Source organism: Liolophura sinensis, chromosome 11, assembly GCF_032854445.1.
Source record: "Liolophura sinensis isolate JHLJ2023 chromosome 11, CUHK_Ljap_v2, whole genome shotgun sequence".
Classification (NCBI taxonomy): Eukaryota; Metazoa; Mollusca; class Polyplacophora; order Chitonida; family Chitonidae; genus Liolophura; species Liolophura sinensis.
In genome coordinates, this window is record NC_088305.1 from 5,522,033 (window position 1) to 5,542,093 (window position 20,061).

At 41.5% G+C, this 20,061-nt stretch overlaps 2 protein-coding genes across 2 annotated transcripts in view; both read left to right on the forward strand.

Annotated features, from left to right (window-relative positions):
- The first annotated feature begins 231 nt into the window (after positions 1–231).
- LOC135477787 (uncharacterized) lies at positions 232–6,536 on the forward strand. Its single transcript, XM_064757989.1, has 4 exons — positions 232–348; positions 2,949–3,060; positions 4,685–4,808; positions 5,679–6,536. Exons 1-4 carry the CDS (start codon positions 232–234, stop codon positions 6,109–6,111), a joined length of 786 nt encoding a protein of 261 aa, XP_064614059.1. The 3' UTR covers positions 6,112–6,536.
- A 2,869-nt stretch (positions 6,537–9,405) lies between these two features.
- Positions 9,406–20,061, forward strand: part of LOC135477498 (uncharacterized) — a 32,027-nt gene continuing 21,371 nt past the window's right edge. The window contains 1 exon segment of the mRNA XM_064757619.1: positions 9,406–10,063. Coding sequence (XP_064613689.1) covers positions 9,914–10,063 — 150 coding nt within the window. The 5' untranslated portion in view covers positions 9,406–9,913.

Genomic DNA, 20,061 nt, shown 5'->3' on the forward strand with positions numbered 1-20,061 from the left:
AAAAGTCAGAATTCTGACTTTCTGAACTAAAAATTTCGACATCTTTATCTCAAACATTTAACTTTTTCTACCACCTTTTTTTCACCGTGGTACAAATAGTCTTCCGTACGTAAGCGACTACACAAACATTCATATGAGCTACTTACCGTCACCAAATCCCAACGACCATTGATTTGGGGTGGATGACGGAGAGGATATAACATAATCATACCTGTTTATGTTTGTTTGAAGATGCACGGCTCTCTTCTGGAGATACAGAGGTGGCAGACGGACGAGAGTGAGATCTGGGTCAACTCGTGGCCTAAAGTGAGCGCTGTCCTAATCTGTCCGTCGGGGGGCGAAAAGAGGGTGAGCGAACAGATAAACTCAGCTACTAACGTAATCCATGCATGGCTTGTGGGGGTGGTCGGGCTGGTTGTGTCCGGCAGTCAGCGTGTTAATAATCTATCGTGAGGGATGAACGAGATTGGGCTTAACGCGACATTGCCAATATTTTAGCCCTCCGTGACGACACACTTTTCCAATTGAAATTATTGATGCTGTCAGTGTTATAAACATCTACTGGGTACGGTACATAGCTCAGGTTAGACGCTAGTTTCATTCAACATGTAAAATAAATCTCTGTGGTGTAAATCTAGCCTGCTTTTAGTTACAGGCCGTGTGCAAATATACATATTAAATAGAGATGACTTTTCGAACAACATCGAGTGTGTCACGCAACACACCGGCCGGTTCCTTTAAATAAAAAAATCTGTACATTTCTACAAAAAAAAAAGGAATTTGAGTTTGTTTAGTTGGTAGATTACATTTGTGAATTATATAAAGGTAACGTTTCGGAACTTCCTTCATTGATAAACGTGTTAGATATCGCTTTTGGTTTTACATTTTTTTATATTTTACACCCAGACGCCACGCCGTTGAAAAAGAAACATTTGTGTTAAGACGTTCCAATCAGAGTGAACTTTTACATTTCTACGTCACGCAACAAGATGATTCGACGTCTTATATACACAGCTTTGACATATCTAGGTCAACTGCAATGGCCTAGGATTGCCGTTGATTGGTTTATTTATTTATTTATTTATTTATTTGATTGGTGTTTTACGCCGTACTCAAGAATATTTCACTTATACGACGGCGGCTAGTATTTTGGTGGGTGGAAACCGGGCAGATCCCGGAAGAAACCCACGACCATCCGCAGGTTGCTGACATACCTTGATTGGTATAAAATGCACGACCTCTGCGGAGGGAGTAAATCAGTATGGCAGCATGAAATATGCAGTTTTGCCGCATTCTCTTCATTTTTATCGGTAGAATAGACTTTGACACATTCGTCTTGGTATTTGTTGTGTAACGGCGAAGAGGTGTTTGTTGTGTAGCCCGATAACGCTAAACCTTGTTTCGTACCGAGTCAAATATCGCATTCTGGGGATTTGACTCGGTACGAAACAAGGTTCAGCGGAATCGGGTTACACAACAAACGCCGCCTCGGCGCTGTTAATCCCCTAATTATGTGGAAAGTTTATTTGTTTATTTATTTATTTAAATGGTGTTTTACTTATACGACGGCAGCCACCTTTACGGTGAGAGGAAAGCTGTACGGCCTGGTGGAAACCGAGAACTAAATGAGCATTTAAAATTGTAAAAGGAAAATTATGTATACCTTTATATTTTCTTATTATTTTTTTAAAGATATTGAATGATTAAAGTGATTGCGTTTTGAGGATTTCTTTTACGCCAGCGATGTTTTACTCTGAAGTCTTCTCCTCATTGTTCCTTAATGAGTTTTTTATCTTTCAGAATCAGCTTGACTTCACTGCATTTCTTTACCAAATTCTGTTTAACCCGTGAAACTAGTAGGCTTGTCATTTGCTACTTTTAGTGGTCATCACTGCTTTGGTTTCACTCTCTGTGTTGCACGTCTATCACACGGTCATCACCGCTCTGGTTTCACCCTCTGTGTTGTATGTCTATCACACGATCATCACCGCCCTGCTCTGGTTCGCCCTCTGTGTTTGTCTATCACAATATCGTCACTGCTCTGGTTTCACTTGTCTATCATACTGTCATCACTGCTTTGGTTTCACCCTCTGTGTTGTATGTCTATCACACGATCATCACCGCCCTGCTCTGTTTCACTCTCTGTGTTGTATGTCTATCACACGATCATCACTGCTCTGGTTTCACTCTCTGTGTTGTATGTCTATCACACGATCATCACCGCTCTGGTTTCACTCTCTGTGTTGTATGTCTATCACACGATCATCACTGCTCTGGTTTCCTCTCTGTGTTGTATGTCTATCACACGATCATCACCGCTCTGGTTTCACTCTCCGTGTTGTATGTCTATCACACGATCATCACTGCTCTGGTTTCACTCTCTGTGTTGTATGTCGATCACACGATCATCACCGCTCTGGTTTCACTCTCTGTGTTGTATGTCTATCACACGATCATCACTGCTCTGGTTTCACTCTCTGTGTTGTATGTCTATCACACGATCATCACCGCTCTGGTTTCACTCTCCGTGTTGTATGTCTACCACACTGTTGACACTGCTCTGGTTTCACACTCATTTATATTCCAGCTTTTCATATGTATTGGGCATCGCTGGTTGTCCGGTTTAAAGTGTCCATCTGGTAATCCTCTGGGAATTGCGTGAGTGTGTGTGTTCAAGTCCAGGTCTTTTCCCTGAACTTTTATGAAGGTGTTTTATCACGTTTGGTCTATAAACCACGGTGCTGTCATGTAAGCCAAACACTAGAACAAATGTATAGGTCGTAAAACAAGAATGAAATACATATGTAAATAATCCAAATACTTCATCGCATTTTACGTTGGTGTGTATACTTGTATGATGTTAATATTGATTTACAAAGAAGACATTTCTGAAGATGGACAAGATGATGCATCTTCTGGTTACAAACTTACAAAATTTCTTTGTGCAGTTACCGGTTATAGACTATGAGGTCAAACTCTTCGCCTTGACCAAAGAGGCATGTCGTGGACTCCTGAACAGTCAGAATCTGTTTGACGGACGACACAGGATTGATTTCACTGGTAAGTTATTATTTCCAAACAAAAATTAAAACGTCGACACTTTTTTAACTGAATGTCTAAAAGAAGTACTGTGAACATAATTACGAATATATAAATATATCACACGAAAAGCTTGAATATAAAAGAGAGTGAAACCAGAGCAGTGACAACAGTGTAGTAGACATACAGCAAAAACAGGCCAGTGATGACCGTGTGATAGACATACAAAACAGAGAGTGAAACCAGAGCAGTGATGACAGTATGATAGACAAGTGAAACCAGAGCAGTGACGATATTGTGATAGACAAACACAGAAGGTGAAACCAGAGCAGGGCGGTGATTATCGTGTGATAAACATACAACACAGACAGTGAAACCAGAGCAGTGATGACAGTATGATAGACAAGTGAAACCAGAGCAGTGACGATATTGTGATAGACAAACACAGAGGGTGAAACCAAAGCAGGGCGGTGATGACCATGTGATAGACATACAACACAGAGAGTGAAACCAGAGCAGTGATTATCCTGTGATAGACATACAAAACAGAGAGTGAAACCAGAGCAGTGATGACAGTATGATAGACAAGTGAAACCAGAGCAGTGACGATATTTTGATAGACAAACACAGAAGGTGAAACCAGAGCAGGGCGGTGATGATCGTGTGATAGACATACAACAGAGAGAGTGAAACCAGAGCAGGCCGGTGATGACCGTGTGATAGACATACAACAAAGAGAGTGAAACCAGAACAGTGACGATATTGTGATAGGCATACATCACATAAGGTGAAACCAGAGCATGGCGGTGATGACCGTGTGATAGACATACAAAACAGAGAGTGAAACCAGAGCAGCGACAACAGTGTGGTAGACATACAACACATAGAGTGAAACCAGAGCAGGGCGGTGATTATCCTGTGATAGACATACAACACAGAGAGCGAAACCAGAGCAGTGATGACAGTATGATAGACAAGTGAAACCAGAGCAGTGACGATATTGTGATAGACAAACACAGAGGGTGAAGCAGAGCAGGGCGGTGATGATCGTGTGATAGACTTACAACACAGAGAGTGAAACCAGTGCGGTGATGACCGTGTGATAGACGTACAACACAGAGAGTGAAACCAGAGCAGTGACGATATCGTGATAGACATACATCACAGAAGGTGAAACCAGAGCAGGGCGGTGATGACCGTGTGATAGACGAGCAACGATGTTATCTAAGGGCTATGTTATGTCATTTTTCTGCTCAAGTGTTCAGAAGAAAAGGAATTCTGAACAGGCTTAATGCATCGTCATGTATGTAAATAACACAAGAATTATTGATGTACGTTGCTATTGCAAAGCTGAATAGATCTCCAAATGTCTCTTTCATGTGAGTATAATTGACTAGTAAGTTGCAATTATCATCACTGCATGTTGTTTTTTTCTTACCTAATTCAGCGTCAGTCATGGTGGAAACGGCATGTAATTTGCTTCTGTTTAACCATTTACATGAACAGTTACAATGAAACTCCAAATTAGGTAAACTGGCAAGAAGCTGTGATTCACCGGTTAGGTATGGCCATTTGCCACTTATCATACTGCCGCCGCTGCTCTGGTTTTACTTTTCCATTGCATTGTCGAATGTCGATATTTCAGCCGCTCGTGAGACGATATGGCCGGTGATAGAGGGTGAGGCACAGTCCTGTGGCTACGACGTGAAAACGGAAGAGACTACAGCGCAACTGATGTACTTACCGGACGCTGTCGACATACCGGATATGTAAGAATATGTTTACTACATTGTTATTATACTTTATGTTTTTATTTTTTTTTCATTTGATATTTTCTTTCTGGACTTTTCAAAAAAATTTTCTAAGAGAAAATATAAATTTGTTTTCGCCGTAAGCAATGCATCTGTCTCTCTCTGGGCTATCCGGCTTCCTCCCACCAATAAATCACACCACCATCTTATTTATAAGTGAGCAAGTCTTAAACTTCAGCCAAATAAACAAATAAATGACACGCATTCAATTTGCTATTCTCTAAATCAGTATAAAACTTTTATACTCATTTAATAATCACAAACCTTGGTGAAATTACTTCAGGAAATCCCATGACAATTTTGAACACTTTGCTGAATGGACCTGCAGAGATTATCAACAGTGAACCGATATACAAAATAAGGACCCAGTCGCTATTCCACACTGTAGCTAGGTGTAACTATTCGTATGTTTTATTTGATTTATTTATTTGATTGCTGTTTTACGCCGTACTCAAAAATAGTTCACTTATACGACAGCGACCAGCATTATGGTGGGAGGAAACCAGGCAGACCCCGGTGAAAACCCACGACCATCCGCTGACTGCTGGCAGACGGAATATTCGTATACAAATTTAAATGTCTATATGTCAAATTGTCGAAATCGTCAGAATTGTCAGAATAATATAAACATATTGTATCTCATACAGTTGAAATTTGACAGCAACTACTGATAGGTCTGTATTCAACATTGCGATTTTATCCAACACAATACATATACTCACGATAGCACACGTATTCACATACAGTCTATACACATACAGTGTATACACACACAAACATACGTATTACATATTAAGGTTAACATGATGTTCCCTATTTATCGATCAGGCAGGATATACCTGAAGGTATGACCTTGGGTGACCTTCACCCTCGGTACAGCTCCCGACTGGCCCCTCTTTGGGCGTACGGACCGTCACCAGCAGAAACCGACCTCTATATGTCCGGTGTGATATCCAGCTTTCCCTCTCTGGCGGTGCACGACCAGAGTACGGACGAGCTCCTGGCCTGGATGATTTGTTACGAGGATGGAGCTATGGGCCACCTGTATGTCTGCCCGTCCGTCCGCCGCCGAGGACTGGCAAGACTCCTCGTTACACGGCTGGCCGCGAAGATCAGAGAACGTGGACAAACGCCGTTTATTTACATCGAACCCAGTAACAAAGTATCTTATAACTTGCACAGCAGTCTTGGATTTGTTCTTGTGGAAGAAAAAGTCTCTTGGATTTCGTGCCTCAGGCAGAGCAGGGTTGATCTTTCTTAGCTGCCAACAAAATGTTTAAAAATCTGAAAAAAAACTTTTATAATAAACTGGACATCGACATTTTCTTAAAGGATACATGAAAAGATACTAAAAAACGAAAGAGTATGCTTTTATGTAAAATGATGAAAGAAATGTTCCCCAAAAAACTCACATTTCATTTTGCGAGCATGTTTTACATTTCTTTACAACCACTATTCTTTATGCATTTTTCCGCCAGTGGTCGGAAAAATTCGGAAATGACACCATCGATGAACATTCTGAGAATGTGAGACCAGCCTAGCACCCCAATGTAGGCTCTCGCATGTACAAAGCTATCAGCGTTGACGCCACAACACCAGGCAGCTGAATTTCAGGACTGAGGACAGCTGTAGCCATTTTTACACCCCAAGAAGAAGGCTAAGAAGCCTTTTTGTCCTGTTATATGTTAATCCACATTCTAAACTCTATATTAAGAAAATAAAAACCTAGCGTTTGGTGTATCCTTTAAATTAAAACCTCGTTAACATTTTCGTGAAACAACCGTTATTTGCCAGGTGTTCTCGCAAAGATGCCTACTAAGAGAAAGCACCGAACCAGGGCGATCTAGAATCTGCTCGTCGAAACGAACACGTATATCAGCCGTCAACCAGTAAGGACGTTCCAGAAACCTATGACGTCATTGCGCAAGTTCCGATAATATACTATCACTAGCAATCATTTACGGCTCGGCCGGCCAGCGGCCTTCGTACAGGTAACACTTGTCCAATTCTGGCAATTTGGTCGACGATTTTCCTCCCAACTGAAGACTGCTGGGCAGATATTAGGCATTGTTGACAAACTATACATTTCTACATCTTTTATCCCGGTTATGTCAGAATTTTGTCCGCTTTTGATAGAACTTAAAACTTTTTGTCGAGGGTTACTACTCGCTCCCTCATGAAGGTTACCAAGGTGACAAAATGTTGACTTCACTTCTAGCAAAATTTTGTAGAGAAAAGCACAAGCTGCACAGGCCAACCTGGCACTGCGCAAAAGTATGGATTTTTTTTGGTGGGGCTGGGGGTAGGGGGGGCGGTTGCAGTTGAAAACTTTACTCCATGAATAATAGGGAAAATCAATGTGCTAATTTATCGTAAGAACGTGAGTACGGTTGCTCTGGCCAAGGGGACAATACTCATCTGTTTGCATTGTGCCTCTGTCTAATACCGGTTACTTCCCTTGGTTTCCTCTACTTTTGTTTAAACTCGGATTGTTTAAGATGGGTCGGAAGTTTGGGGTCACGTGTACACCCTTTCGTGTCTAAAACAAAATGATCACCAAATGTTAACGCATTGAGAAAAAGGTCATTTTTTGCCACTTCAGTAACGACCAGTAAGGCTTAGTTGTACAAAATAACGCCACGAATGCTCTGCAGAAATACTATCTGGAAAGCTAAAAATTATACAAATCCAACGGATGCAAGATCGTTTGAGCGATTGAAAAAAGGCATTTTCCTGTGCAATAACGTTGGGAGGACCGTTTTCACTCACACTGTTAACTCACGTTTGTTACTAAGGAGATCACGTGACCTTTAGCTTCCGATCCGTCTTACAGGATACTCGTTTTGTTCATAGTTGAATTCAATAATTATTTAAATGTAAAAAAAAAATGAGATTTACTGCATACAGCTATTGGGCGCTCGGTTTTGATGGAGTAGAAATCAGAGAAAGTGGACGTAGTGACGAGACAAACCGATGGTGTTGACATTCGCCAGACAAGTGAATGACGAATACACTGTCATTTTTTCTGGCATGCGCAAATGCAAGTTTTGTGAGCTTTAGACTTGACACTGAAAACAACACAGGTTCTGCTTACGGTTCTGCCTTTCATAGACTAAATAGAATCAAAAAACTGAATTTACCAAATGCATTGATTTATTTGCGTTTTTAATTATTTTTGGATTATAATTGATGTGCTCAGTGCTAAACTGTGAACATTCCAAAGAGCATTTGATAATACACGTCTGTAATAAAAATATATAAAATAAGCTTAGTTATCTATAACACAATGACCCAGGCGTCTCTCACCAGTGCTGGCTTCCTCTCCGTGAGAAGTTCTACAGCAACCTGCGGATGGTCGTGGGTCTCCCCTGGGCTCTACACGGTTTCCTTCTACCAACTATGCTGGCCAGCGTCGTATAAGTGAAATATTCTTGCGTAGGGCGTAAAACACCAATCAAATAAATAAATAAATTCTAGGTATACATCTACCTGTTTATATTGATCAAATAAATCCAAAAACTTCAGAATTGCTTCATGTTTGCTGCTGTAAATTGACAGTCTTTAAAGCAGAAATATTTGTCGCATTTTTGTTCTGTTTATTCATTGATTTTAAAGTTAATGTGTTCGTCTTCAACCCGAAACACAATAATTGAACGATGGTGTTTGTTTTGATCGATTAATCGATTGTTTTATCTATCTATTTATCAAGTGATCTTCTACTAACGTTAGACTCCACAAACTATCAAACAAGAGAACAAACAAGAGCATTGTCACCTAGGCACCAAAAGTAGTGAGAGAAATTGAAAGACGATTAGGTGTCTGCCATTTTTCAAGAACAAGCATGTTGCAGGTGTGGGAAGTGTGGATCGAGTCAGGCGGACAGGCTGCGCTCTTGCGAGCTCATAAAGCGGAGAAATTGCACCCACACAAGATCAGTTATAACAATAAACAAGAGTTCAGGTGAACACAATATACTTCCCAACAAATCCATTTGTTTGAAATGTATAAAAGAATACCATGCAGCATCACTGTGGTGAGTCTAACCACTGAGGAGAATCTTCATGGGTGTTGATGATAGGTATGTGGTTACCATGACAACCGCGCAAGTGGAAAAATGTGTCCACAAAAATAAACAACTTTATGCGGAAAACCGGTGGAGACAGAGTTTCTTGACAGAGTAATTACTTTTTTGTTTTTCATTTCTTTTTTTTTTGAGTCATTACTATAGCTGTCAAAGATCATGTTAAGTTTTCTTTTTCGATGGACATAATTACAAGGGAGACGAAATAAAAACCGGGCTTGATCAGGGTAAGTATTCATGCTAAGTTTAGACACCATAACAGTGGACGGCTCTATGGAGGCCTTATGTAATGTGCATGTTAATAAGGTATCGTCACTGATACTCCGGTGACATCGCGATCCATTGTGACGATCGGTGGCGTATATGCCGTCAGCAATCGATATACTGACTATAGCTATTAGCTGTACCCCCACCTCGGTGTGGTCCAGCCATTTACTAGGAGTACAGACCGAATACAGGCCGTTGCGCCATACCGATCCGCCCGCTTTATCGAAGCTTTCCAGTTCAGCCTGTTGCGCGTAGGCTTATTGGTTAACCGGTCAGCCAGCTAGGCTGCAAGGAAGTCGACCAACATTAAAGAAACCAAGAACTGCAAATAACTGTACCAACACATGTGCGAACGATAACTGAACAAGAGGCGAGGGTATTCTGTGGCGGCGCTCTGTACAGTAAAGCCAGGGGGCCCATCCTGAGCAGGGGTACCGCATACACCCGCCAGAGTACCAGCCTCGCTCACTGTTAGCTCGTCGTTGTGAAAACCCGACTGATGTTGTACTGGGATGTAGGTTGTGTGGGGATGGGTGTGAAAGCTTTCTAATTCCCGTAGAGGGGAGATCCCCCACTAACGCTGAGGGCTACGTGACGTTTGACTGTTGTAAACTTGGCTTGTGCCGGTGTTATCTGGCCACTTGGACGTACCCGATTGTACATAACCAGTGACTGAGGAGAAAGAGTTCCTCACTCGAGCAGTCTGGCCGCCGGGATGGCGAACGACTGGACTCAGAAACAGCTGGAGAAGTACAGCGTGAATTTTGATCAGTCCGACAAAGACGGCAATGGAACGTTGAGATTCAGGGAGGTGGTGCACGCCCTTGTAATAGGAGGCTTCCGGGGAACGTACGGGGAGGCCAAGGTAAGACACCCCTGGGGGAGGGGCGGGAAGAAGTGGCCGGGAGAGTCCAGGGACGGATGAGGATAGGGTGGGGCGACCGATCTGGGATAACGGAATTACTGGAAGCTTTGTATCATATCAAATAGACCATCCTAACAATACTGATTGATTCCACGTACATAACTGTCTAGGCATGCTACAATGGGACATGTGTTATTTAGGGGTAACTTCTGTGTGGGGGTTAAAGAGGGGGGGAGTGGGGGGAGGGGTGTATATGTGTATGATACCGGTACGTCTGTTCACGGATTAAAAGGCTTCTGGAAAGACCCTGAGGCTGGGCGACTTAATTTGGAGCCCTTGAGTAATAGAAGAGACATCTGTGTGAATTGATGGGATGATACGATTTTACACGAAGAGGGCTTGGAGCAAAAACGTGCCGACGTCAGTACTAGTTATGAGAGCTATACATTCCATCTTCACAAACATCCTTCCAATGACCACTTTTCGCAACCCATAACCTAACCCCTTTTGTGATGGCTCGATCCATCCACAAGTAAACGCCTCTAAGTACAAGCACTGACAAACAAATTAGTGCCCGGTATATGTAGCATGCTAAGTTTGAAGTTACGAGCTGCTGTTCTTTAAGGCAGTATGCTTTTTGACCATTTCGTTAATGGTACGCGTTCGTCTAGTGCTTGGCAGTGTATAGATCTAACACCGAGTTCTGGACAGGCTACAGTTATATGCAGAGCGTACCACAACGTGTTTGGTGGGTGTTATAGCCTATTTGCTGGTTTATTTTCGGTGTTTCAGTATGATTGTTTTGGCAGATTGAACAGATGTATATATAGCGAATCGCCCCAACTGCCATGGTAATGTGTTAACGTGCGTTGTACAGCTATCTCTATAAACTCCTCGACACCTATACAGACGTATACTCACTTGTACAGCCTGTGACGTTTTATAAATGCGGCGTATACATACATGTATAGACCTCGATGTACAGATATGCATAAACATACATGCAAACAACTTTATGTAGGCATCGTTTCAGGTAGATGTAAGCCTTATTTATTTACCAGAATTAAGTTGTATGTAAAACAGTCTCCGTTTCATCTGTACATGCCTATAATATGTCTTGCAGGCTAGAAATGTGCGATCGCTATTTTTGTGTTTACGGAAAGTTGTAGTGATTCTTTTTTGACACCTCTGTATACTCGGAACTGCCATTATGTGCTGAACTGTCAACAGACCGCACAAAGACCCAGCTGAGTAGCTGACTGGCCTTATATCCAGCGCACACAATAGGCTGTAGATATATATATATATATATATATATATATATATATATATATATATATATATATATATATATATGTATACACGATCAGTCAATAGCCAGCATACATCTGACGAGCCAAATCTGACTTTTATTATCACGTTATTAAGACGTCCATGAAGGACATCGCGTTCACATACCAGTACTGGGGATGTTTTTTTTATTTTTAATAACACATAATACACTCATTCACGGATTTATCTGAAGTCCACAGAGCTTCTTTTCGGCTGCAGCAGATAGGTTTCCGGTTGGCTGGCTGAGAAATACGGGCCGGTTGTTTAAAAGTGTAATAAAATTTAAGCCAGGCTTAAATCTTAATGTAAGCCTTGGTCTACAATACAAAACTAATGGGACAAAGGTTCAGACAAAAGTTAACACCAACTTTTGGACAACTGTGCCCAGTGGCTGTCTAAATCAGAAGTCCGTGTTTAACCCTGACGTTTTCATCACTAATAAGGTTGTGTCGGGTTGAACGGTCCGCTTCGGGACCGGTAGATCCAGGATCAATCCTTGATCGAGTCACACCTAAGACTTAAAAAGAGGAAGTTGTAATTTCCTCGCTTGGCGTTCAGCATGAAGGGGGTAGTGCAACGACTGGTTGACCCGTATCAGTATAATGGCTCGGGCGGGGCGGCTTACTTGCCTTCGGTAAGTCGTCTCAGTGAAGCAGCACTAAATAAAAGAGCGGTGGAAATCCGTCCTGCAACAAGGAGGCACATTACAAGTGCATGCACCCAAGGATTCCTTCGTCGTCATATGACCGAAAAATTGTTGAGTACGACGTTAAACCCCAAGCACTCACTCACTCACTTACTCGGGTTGAAGGATCATTCTTCGATCAGTAAGCTGAAATGCTTACTCAAACACTTTGGTTTTTGGAGACACCAATTTTATATTGCGATGGAAAGTTAAATCTTCTACCTCTAATGTATTCTTGCTTTCTAAGTAAACCTGTATGTACAAGGTACAGATATTCCTTGTTGTACATGCCGAATCCTTCGCAATTTCCCTTCTTACAAACAGTGATTGTAACTAATGTACTGGTTTTGTTACTAGGTTTGGATTTTTAGGGATAGAGGAAACTGTAACAAACTAGTACATACTTGCACATCATATTTGTGGAGTGCAAGTGATCAACAACAAATGTTGTCTTGCGTAAACTGCCGCACGCCGTTTATTATCACAAAATTGTCTGCCGAAGGCCGGGATCGAACCCATGCCACCTTTGTCCTTGCGTTTGAAAGACAAGCGTCGTAGTCAGTGGGCCATAGCTCGCTTCCATATGTCCAACTTGACTTCGACTTGAATCCGGTTCTACTGTCCAGGCGAATTTGTACTAGGAAGACCTCCAAGTAATAAGTATTCGACGGATGCCTTAGACACAGTTTCGCCCATTTTTTATCCATCTAGATCACGCATGATATCTGGTGATCAATCTGAAACTATGATTAGGTAGATGTGCTTTTTATAGAGCGACAGGGTACACCCGTCTATAAAAACTGCGTATGTACAGTATTTACAAATTCGACCTGGCATGCACGCAATAGCAGCTGTCTATTGTAACCGTAGCTTGATATCCTGCCCCTTCCGCTGTCTGTCTAGCACAGTGATTACACGTTGTTTCCACCGTTATTTTGATCCACGGCCTAACGCCAGAACGTGTTTACTGTCACAAAACTACAACTATGTTGTTCAATCCTTTAGAGTATGATGACACAAAACACGAGGGGTTCTAAGACCGACTACTTTCTGGAAATACATTCCTTAGCCTATTGATTTGTTTTACTCATAGCATAATCATTAGATCTGACCCTGAAGCACGTCTGGTAGTTTATGGAATATTACATCAACACTGGGCCCTTGTGATAAGGCGGGTGGAACATTTTACGTCAAACGTGACTGTCATGACGACGCATGTATACTGTCTTATATTATTGTCATAATAATTACGTTTGGCGCAGCGTTAGACCTTCTTCGTTAAACGGGCCCCAGACTTTCGGGTGAAGGACAGAATCTATACACCGCACCATGTACCCGATATAATACTGACCGAAGGCTGGACTCGAATCCGTGAACCTTGCCAGTCGAGGCTAAAATCTAAGCAACGCCCACCATTTAGGCCTCTCCGCTTCTGCTACCCTGTGTTATGGATTCACGTAACCTTTGTATCATTGCTATAATATCACGGAGAAGCGGTTATAGTTTTTATCGGCAACGATCTCGGTAATGTTTGCTGTCGCACTCAAGATATCTAACAAGTCCCCTTTGTCATCATTTGTTTACATTTCGTATTTGGACGTCAGAGCCATATACTGACCAGGTTGAAGAACTTGTGTGATGTTTCAGATTTGTCTCCAAGTTAGACCTTAAATATCCTGAATAATGACAAATAATGCGATATTTGAATCTTCGTACGTATTTAGACATACATGTACAACATGACTAATTTTCTGTTCTATGACTCATTCAGAGAGTTAACTTACTGACCAGCACATCACCCCCCCCCCCCCTCCTCCATCTCCCGCCAACCCAAAACACCCACCCCACGTCTTCCTCCCCCTCTCACACACCTCAACATTCTCCAAATGTTACTCTGGCTAACCTAGCTTATTATCCGACCCCTTTGTCACATCTCTCGGACGTGACAATCTCTTACTGCGCTGTTGACTTTCCATTCAACAATGTTTAAACATGTTTGTCCAGCTGGTTGCAATCCGCGCGGCGCCATCTTTGTTTTACACATGTTAGCATGGCCTTGTATATGCGCTCACATGTATACACTGTGTCGTGTAGCAAACGTACTGCCTGCCCACAGCCGTCGTCTACCAGTAGAATACTAAGTTTTCAAAATGCAAGCTGGAGGCCCATGCACCAGCTGACACTGTTCATTCACACTAAAACGTAGTAGTTGGTGTTTTGGCGTACATTGTCCATTATCCATACTAAAATCCCAAAGAAATTAAATGCTTTCTTTTTTCCCTTTACGACACTGTAATTTTGCGTTCACTTCATATGTTAAAAAGAACAGTATTGTTATAACTATGGTTGTGTGGACAAATCTTTTCTGGCATATTGTAAAGATCAGGGATATTCTACAATCCAAAACAATCGCATATCACAAGTTAGAAAACGCGATGAAATTCCAGGTCCTGGGAAGGTATGTGAAGGCATAGACTGAGAGAGTTTGTGCTGATGGCCCCGAACCTTTTAATGCTCTGCGAAAACGGATTGGGTTGGGCCGTCATTCTCAAAACAGGAAACAGGCAACTTAAGCTAACGTCTAGAAGAGGAATAGTGGCTATTGACGTAATGGCTCTCGTATGAGTCGCAACTGATATACATATTTTGTTACAGACAACTAATATTCTAGCATGGTAAGCCCACTCGATTTGAATACTAATTTCACTCAGTCGCCTAGAATATACCTTGCGTCTCTCCAGCGTCAGTGAAAGCTGTTGACTGCTGCTCTTTGCATGATTCCGTTCTATTTTCGTACATTAACTGTATTTTCTTAGTCCTTTGGTGGTTTGTCATTTTGGGAATTGACCTGGGGATTACTGACCCGGAAAGTCCTTGCTGGTTAGACGAATATTTGTTTCGACGAATAGATTCTAGACGTAAAACAACTTTCTGACTTTATTACACATGAGCACCAAGGAGCACACAATATGCTACTCTCAGGGCCGACAGGCAGTTAGTGGGTCTGTCCGTTGGTTGATATTTAATTTGATTGGCAGTTTGGTCAACGTTTTGACATTCTATCTTTTAATTACAAAGAGTGTAATATTAAATGAAGAGCGCAACAATGTTACGTATTTTAAATTGGCGCTTGCTCAAAAATCCTTAAGTTGTCTTTTCCTTTGTCATGAGCGTTGCCTATGAGTTCTCTGTGCGTTTGCTGATTAAGTGATTTAAAAAAAAACAGAAAGAAGAGAAAGAGACTCTTAAGTACAATGATTTCCCATTTGCATATCTCAAGTTCAAGGCTGCATATGAGAAATTCCGGTGTTATGCCTTTCTTTGACTTAATGTAATTGTATATCAAATGTGATGACATAAAATTTTCAGCAATTTTAGACATTTGACGTCTAATAATTTACGATTGTCATCACTGATTTTTTTTACCTAATTCTGCTTAAACCATATTGCTACGTGGTCGGTTAAGTTGATACTTTTTAAGCATTCACATGAACAGTTGGAAATAAAACCATACCTGAAGTAAATTGACAAGTGGCCACGTTTCACTGTTTACGTGTGACCATTTGCCAGTTATCACATGGTCGTCACTGCTATGGGTCTTAAGATCTGTGTGCTTTAGACTTTTATACCTTATTGGATTGTTATGTTTTATGTTTGTGGCGCCATACCACACATGAAGGTTGAGGTTACGTGTAACAGCTGACCTACCACGATAGACGAAAAGAAAACGGTCACTCGGGGAGGGCTACACCCTAACCCAGGGCACACCTAAACAGATACTGCCATTCTTGTCCTGGACGGCTTGTGGGTCAAGGAGGGTGATTATACGACCACTTGTCGATCGTAAGCCAGCTTTCTGTCGCATTTAATGGACACTGAAGAACATGGACTCGTGTCGCAGCTGGGTCCTTGTTATATTCTGCGATAAGGCGTGTTTTCTTGGGGATATGTAAACATCCCGTTTTCTTATCTATATGCGCGTGATGCTGTATTAAAATCTGATTGAGATGAAGACCTTTCAAATTTGACCTAGGTTGGATGTGTGTAAACTACGAAAAACTCGATAACATGTCGTAGACACATTGGAAAACGATGCCTGTCTCATATTTCAATGAATGAGGCACCCGCCCTCTTTTAATTCCGGTCATGGGCACAGTATTTCTACATTTCCCCAACTCGCTGTCCACAGTCTGTACAGTTTCATTGTAAAGTACATTGTAAAGTGTCGTAGACGTGCCGGTTACACGTCGAGAAATTGCTCGCTAAATTGCCGGAGGTCGTGATGGTTTATTCCCGGACATTCCGGCTTCCTGCATCCATAAAACTGACAGCCACCGTATAAGTGTAAATGTTTAAGCATAAATCAAGTTTTTCTGGCCATTCGATCGTTTGATCGAACTTGGAATATCGGTGCCAAGCGTCGGTGTTGTTTGAGGGGTGGTATACAAATTTCGAACATGACACTTCGATTATTAAATCTGAATACTGCGCACAGTGATGTCATTCGCCGACCTGTTATCAATATTTGATTACAGACATTATTCCATTTCACTTTTGTTACAGTGTGTAATGGTTTCCCGTTACATCATTTACGGAATTCCCCGTTGTACAGCAAACACATCAGGCTCTATCCACTATTCTGTTCTGTGACATAAGCTTCAAGTGGAAAGAACAGACGTCGCTGAGAACCTGTGTTAAAGCGTTTAACCTCCCCAGATACATGCATGATAAACCTCCTATCGCAAGGCCGCAGGGGAGCGATAGAGAGCTGGATTCGAATACGCGACACCGGGTCAATACTCCGATATATTACTCTGACATTACGTGTGCCAAAATTTTGTTCGGCAAAGGAGTGCCCCAAAACCAACCTCAGTGAGCGCTCCAGTTAACAACCTGATGTTGTGACCTGCGCTTGTCGAATATGTCGAATATGTGGCAGTGCAGCGTTTCGTTTTGAGTATCGCCATGATATCTTAGGTCCAAACGGGGTATAGCTAATAACTTACAGGTCGACAGGCAAAAAGGTAAGGAACATAACTGTCGGCAGTCTTATGGCCGTGGAATCATACTTGAGGAGCAATTTTTACCTCAAACGTCATGACGAACAGCCACATCAGGTCAGTCGTGGTTTTAAGTGGCGCAGGCATGGGCTTTGTTTTGGCCGAACAAAATTGTGCCAACCTTAACGGTAGAATAATCTTGGACGAGGGCTGCGATGTAAATATCTAAAATCCAAGTTAAATTGATCAAACAGTGTTTCAATGCTGCACTTTCTATGTAGCTGACGGTGTAAGCTGCCTTCCCGTCATCAATGAAAATGAACCAGAAATATTTAAAGAATTTTAGGGTTGGCCTAACCTCAGTATGGCTGACATGACGGGAACAGCCGGGGTAGATTTAGTTTTATCCATGTTCAGTGGATCTGGCTGGCTCGTTTCTAAAAGCGATGTTATGGTATCAGTCGATAAGCCCATGACCAGTGAGATCGCAGGCTCGAATCCATTCTGGGCTGGTTTTTCTGAGGATCTGAGTCAGACGGATGGTTAGGTATCTGGCAAAGAAGGGTAGTTTACACCGAGCACCCATGTTTCTGCGACACGAAAAAGCAGACCTATGTTGAATAAGTGAAAAACTCTTGACCACGGATAGTCACAGTGAAGTAATTTATTAAGTGACTATATAACCTGACTTCCATTGTAGAGAAACTTTCAGTACACAGAGGAAATCCAGCTGTACAGGTAGAAATATGTTATATAAAACACTCTATGCTGTAAGTTTTTAATTATATTAACACGATAGAAAGTATTTATGTTTTTATTTGATTGGTGTTTTACGCCGTACTCAAGAGTCATAGAGAGTAAAACCATAAAGCCAGGACATTGTGGTAGACGTACAGCATGGACGGTGAAAACAGAGCAGACGACATTGTGATAGCTGGAAAATGGTCACACGTAACTGGTGAAACACAGCCTCTTGTCAATTTACCTCAGTTAGGGCTTTGTTTTAATTGTTTGCGTAAATGTTTCAGTAGCTGAAATCTATAGTACAATAACTGTATTCATCGACAATAAGTTATGCGCGAAATTATGAGAACATAAACCATCCGTATCTGCCCAAGTCACACAGGTATATTGTATTTGAAACGGGACTTCAAGAAATGCGCTGGATCTTAGTCACAGATCAGTTTGTAAGAACTGTATAATCTCGTTTCGAGCAAATATATTCCAAACATGATTTTGTTTGTGCTGCTTTACAGTTAGATGTAATGTAGAATCCGCCTGTTGTTTCCGTCTAAAGATAAAACATATGGCCTGACAGCTATGGCTCCAGTCATACCGTCTTTTCGAACAAATAACGGCGGAAATTTAAGGCGTGTCTTTTTAGATCAATGATACCAATCAACCAATCAGATTTCTGGATGTCATAATTTAAAATGACCACAACAGAAAGTGGCGTCAAACGACAAGATTACCACAGGGAAAGCACGGTTGATTTACATTCGCCACTCCTCAGATTCCAGATATTTCGCGTAATTTTACTTTAAGAATTGCGTGGAAGAAACGCACTGATAACCAGAATAAAGCATATCCCTCATCATGAGGACGGAGACAGTTTGACTCTCAAAATCTTGTAAATACAGTTCATAACTTACTTTCATCCTGGAATGTTTGTATCATTTCAGTCTCATCAGCACGACAAACGTGATACGTTATTAAGTGACGATGACATGCAGCGTCTTTCTTCAAGATGACGTTAAACCCGATTGGACTAAGAGGTATTAATGCTGCATATGATAGAATCAGACGAAAACCTGTTTTTTCTGGTCCATGTAGGTATATAATTTAGGTTCTGCAAAACAGCTTGTAGAATTCCTACGCGTACAAGTATACATATATCTATGTGTATGTGATCGGAACAAGGCTGGTATAATTGTTTGATATGAATGTAGTTAGATCAGTTTCGGTATCGATCGCCTGGTATGGTTGTACAGGGCTGCAATGAGTCATAGCTGTGTGTTTACTAATCCTGCGAGATCCACCTACAACCGAAAAACTGACTGCGGTGTAAATAGACGCCATTCCTCTTTCAACAATTATAAATGGAAAGTAGTCCGTCTCTCATATAGAGGCCTAGAGTTTTGACGGTATAGCCCTTGAACACAGGTGTCAAAGGTCGCTCAGATTCATGTGTGAGTGACGGATGATAATATGATATTTACTGATCGTACTGTTACTGGATAATAAGGGTATGAAACTGTCGTTGAGTTTATCAGCTTAGCGTCTGGGAACCCTCATGAATATACATGAACGTACCACGATGTCCGCGAACCAATATTCTCCAAATAACCACAGGTTGGTTTCCCGGGAGACACGAGATGCCTGATCCTCATTAGCCGGTAATCGTCGTGAGTGATGATAATTGTGATTGATGTCATTCGTATGAATTTGCAAATCCTCATTGAATTATCATTGCAAGATGATATAGAGATGTTTTCTGCAGCCCAGATTCCATCTATCGTCATTGGTTTATAAAGAAAAGGAGAAGAATGAACATCCACATCATACCCATGGACGTCCTCAACAAACTTCTTTTTTTTCACTTTAGCCGTGATATTTGTGTTCTTCGCCGGATTATATCCTCAAGTTTTGTCATAGGGCGGGCTATGTGATATAATTAAAGACATACAACATAGAGAGTAAAACCAGAGCAGCGACGACAGTGTGATAGTTGACTGATGGTCACCCGTAACCGGTGAAGTACGGCCTCTTGTCAATTTACCTCAGTACAACCATATTGCATAAGAAAATATTATTTCTTTCATAACATAGTAACCTTATTGATCAGTTGCAACCTGACATATTTGTTCTTTTATTTGACCGCACGTTGGTCATATTTGTTCTCTAGTTTTTCTTGCGCTTAAGCATTACGATTGATACTGACTTCCGTGTTTGTAGCGAATCTTAGTGATGCACAGTGCTGT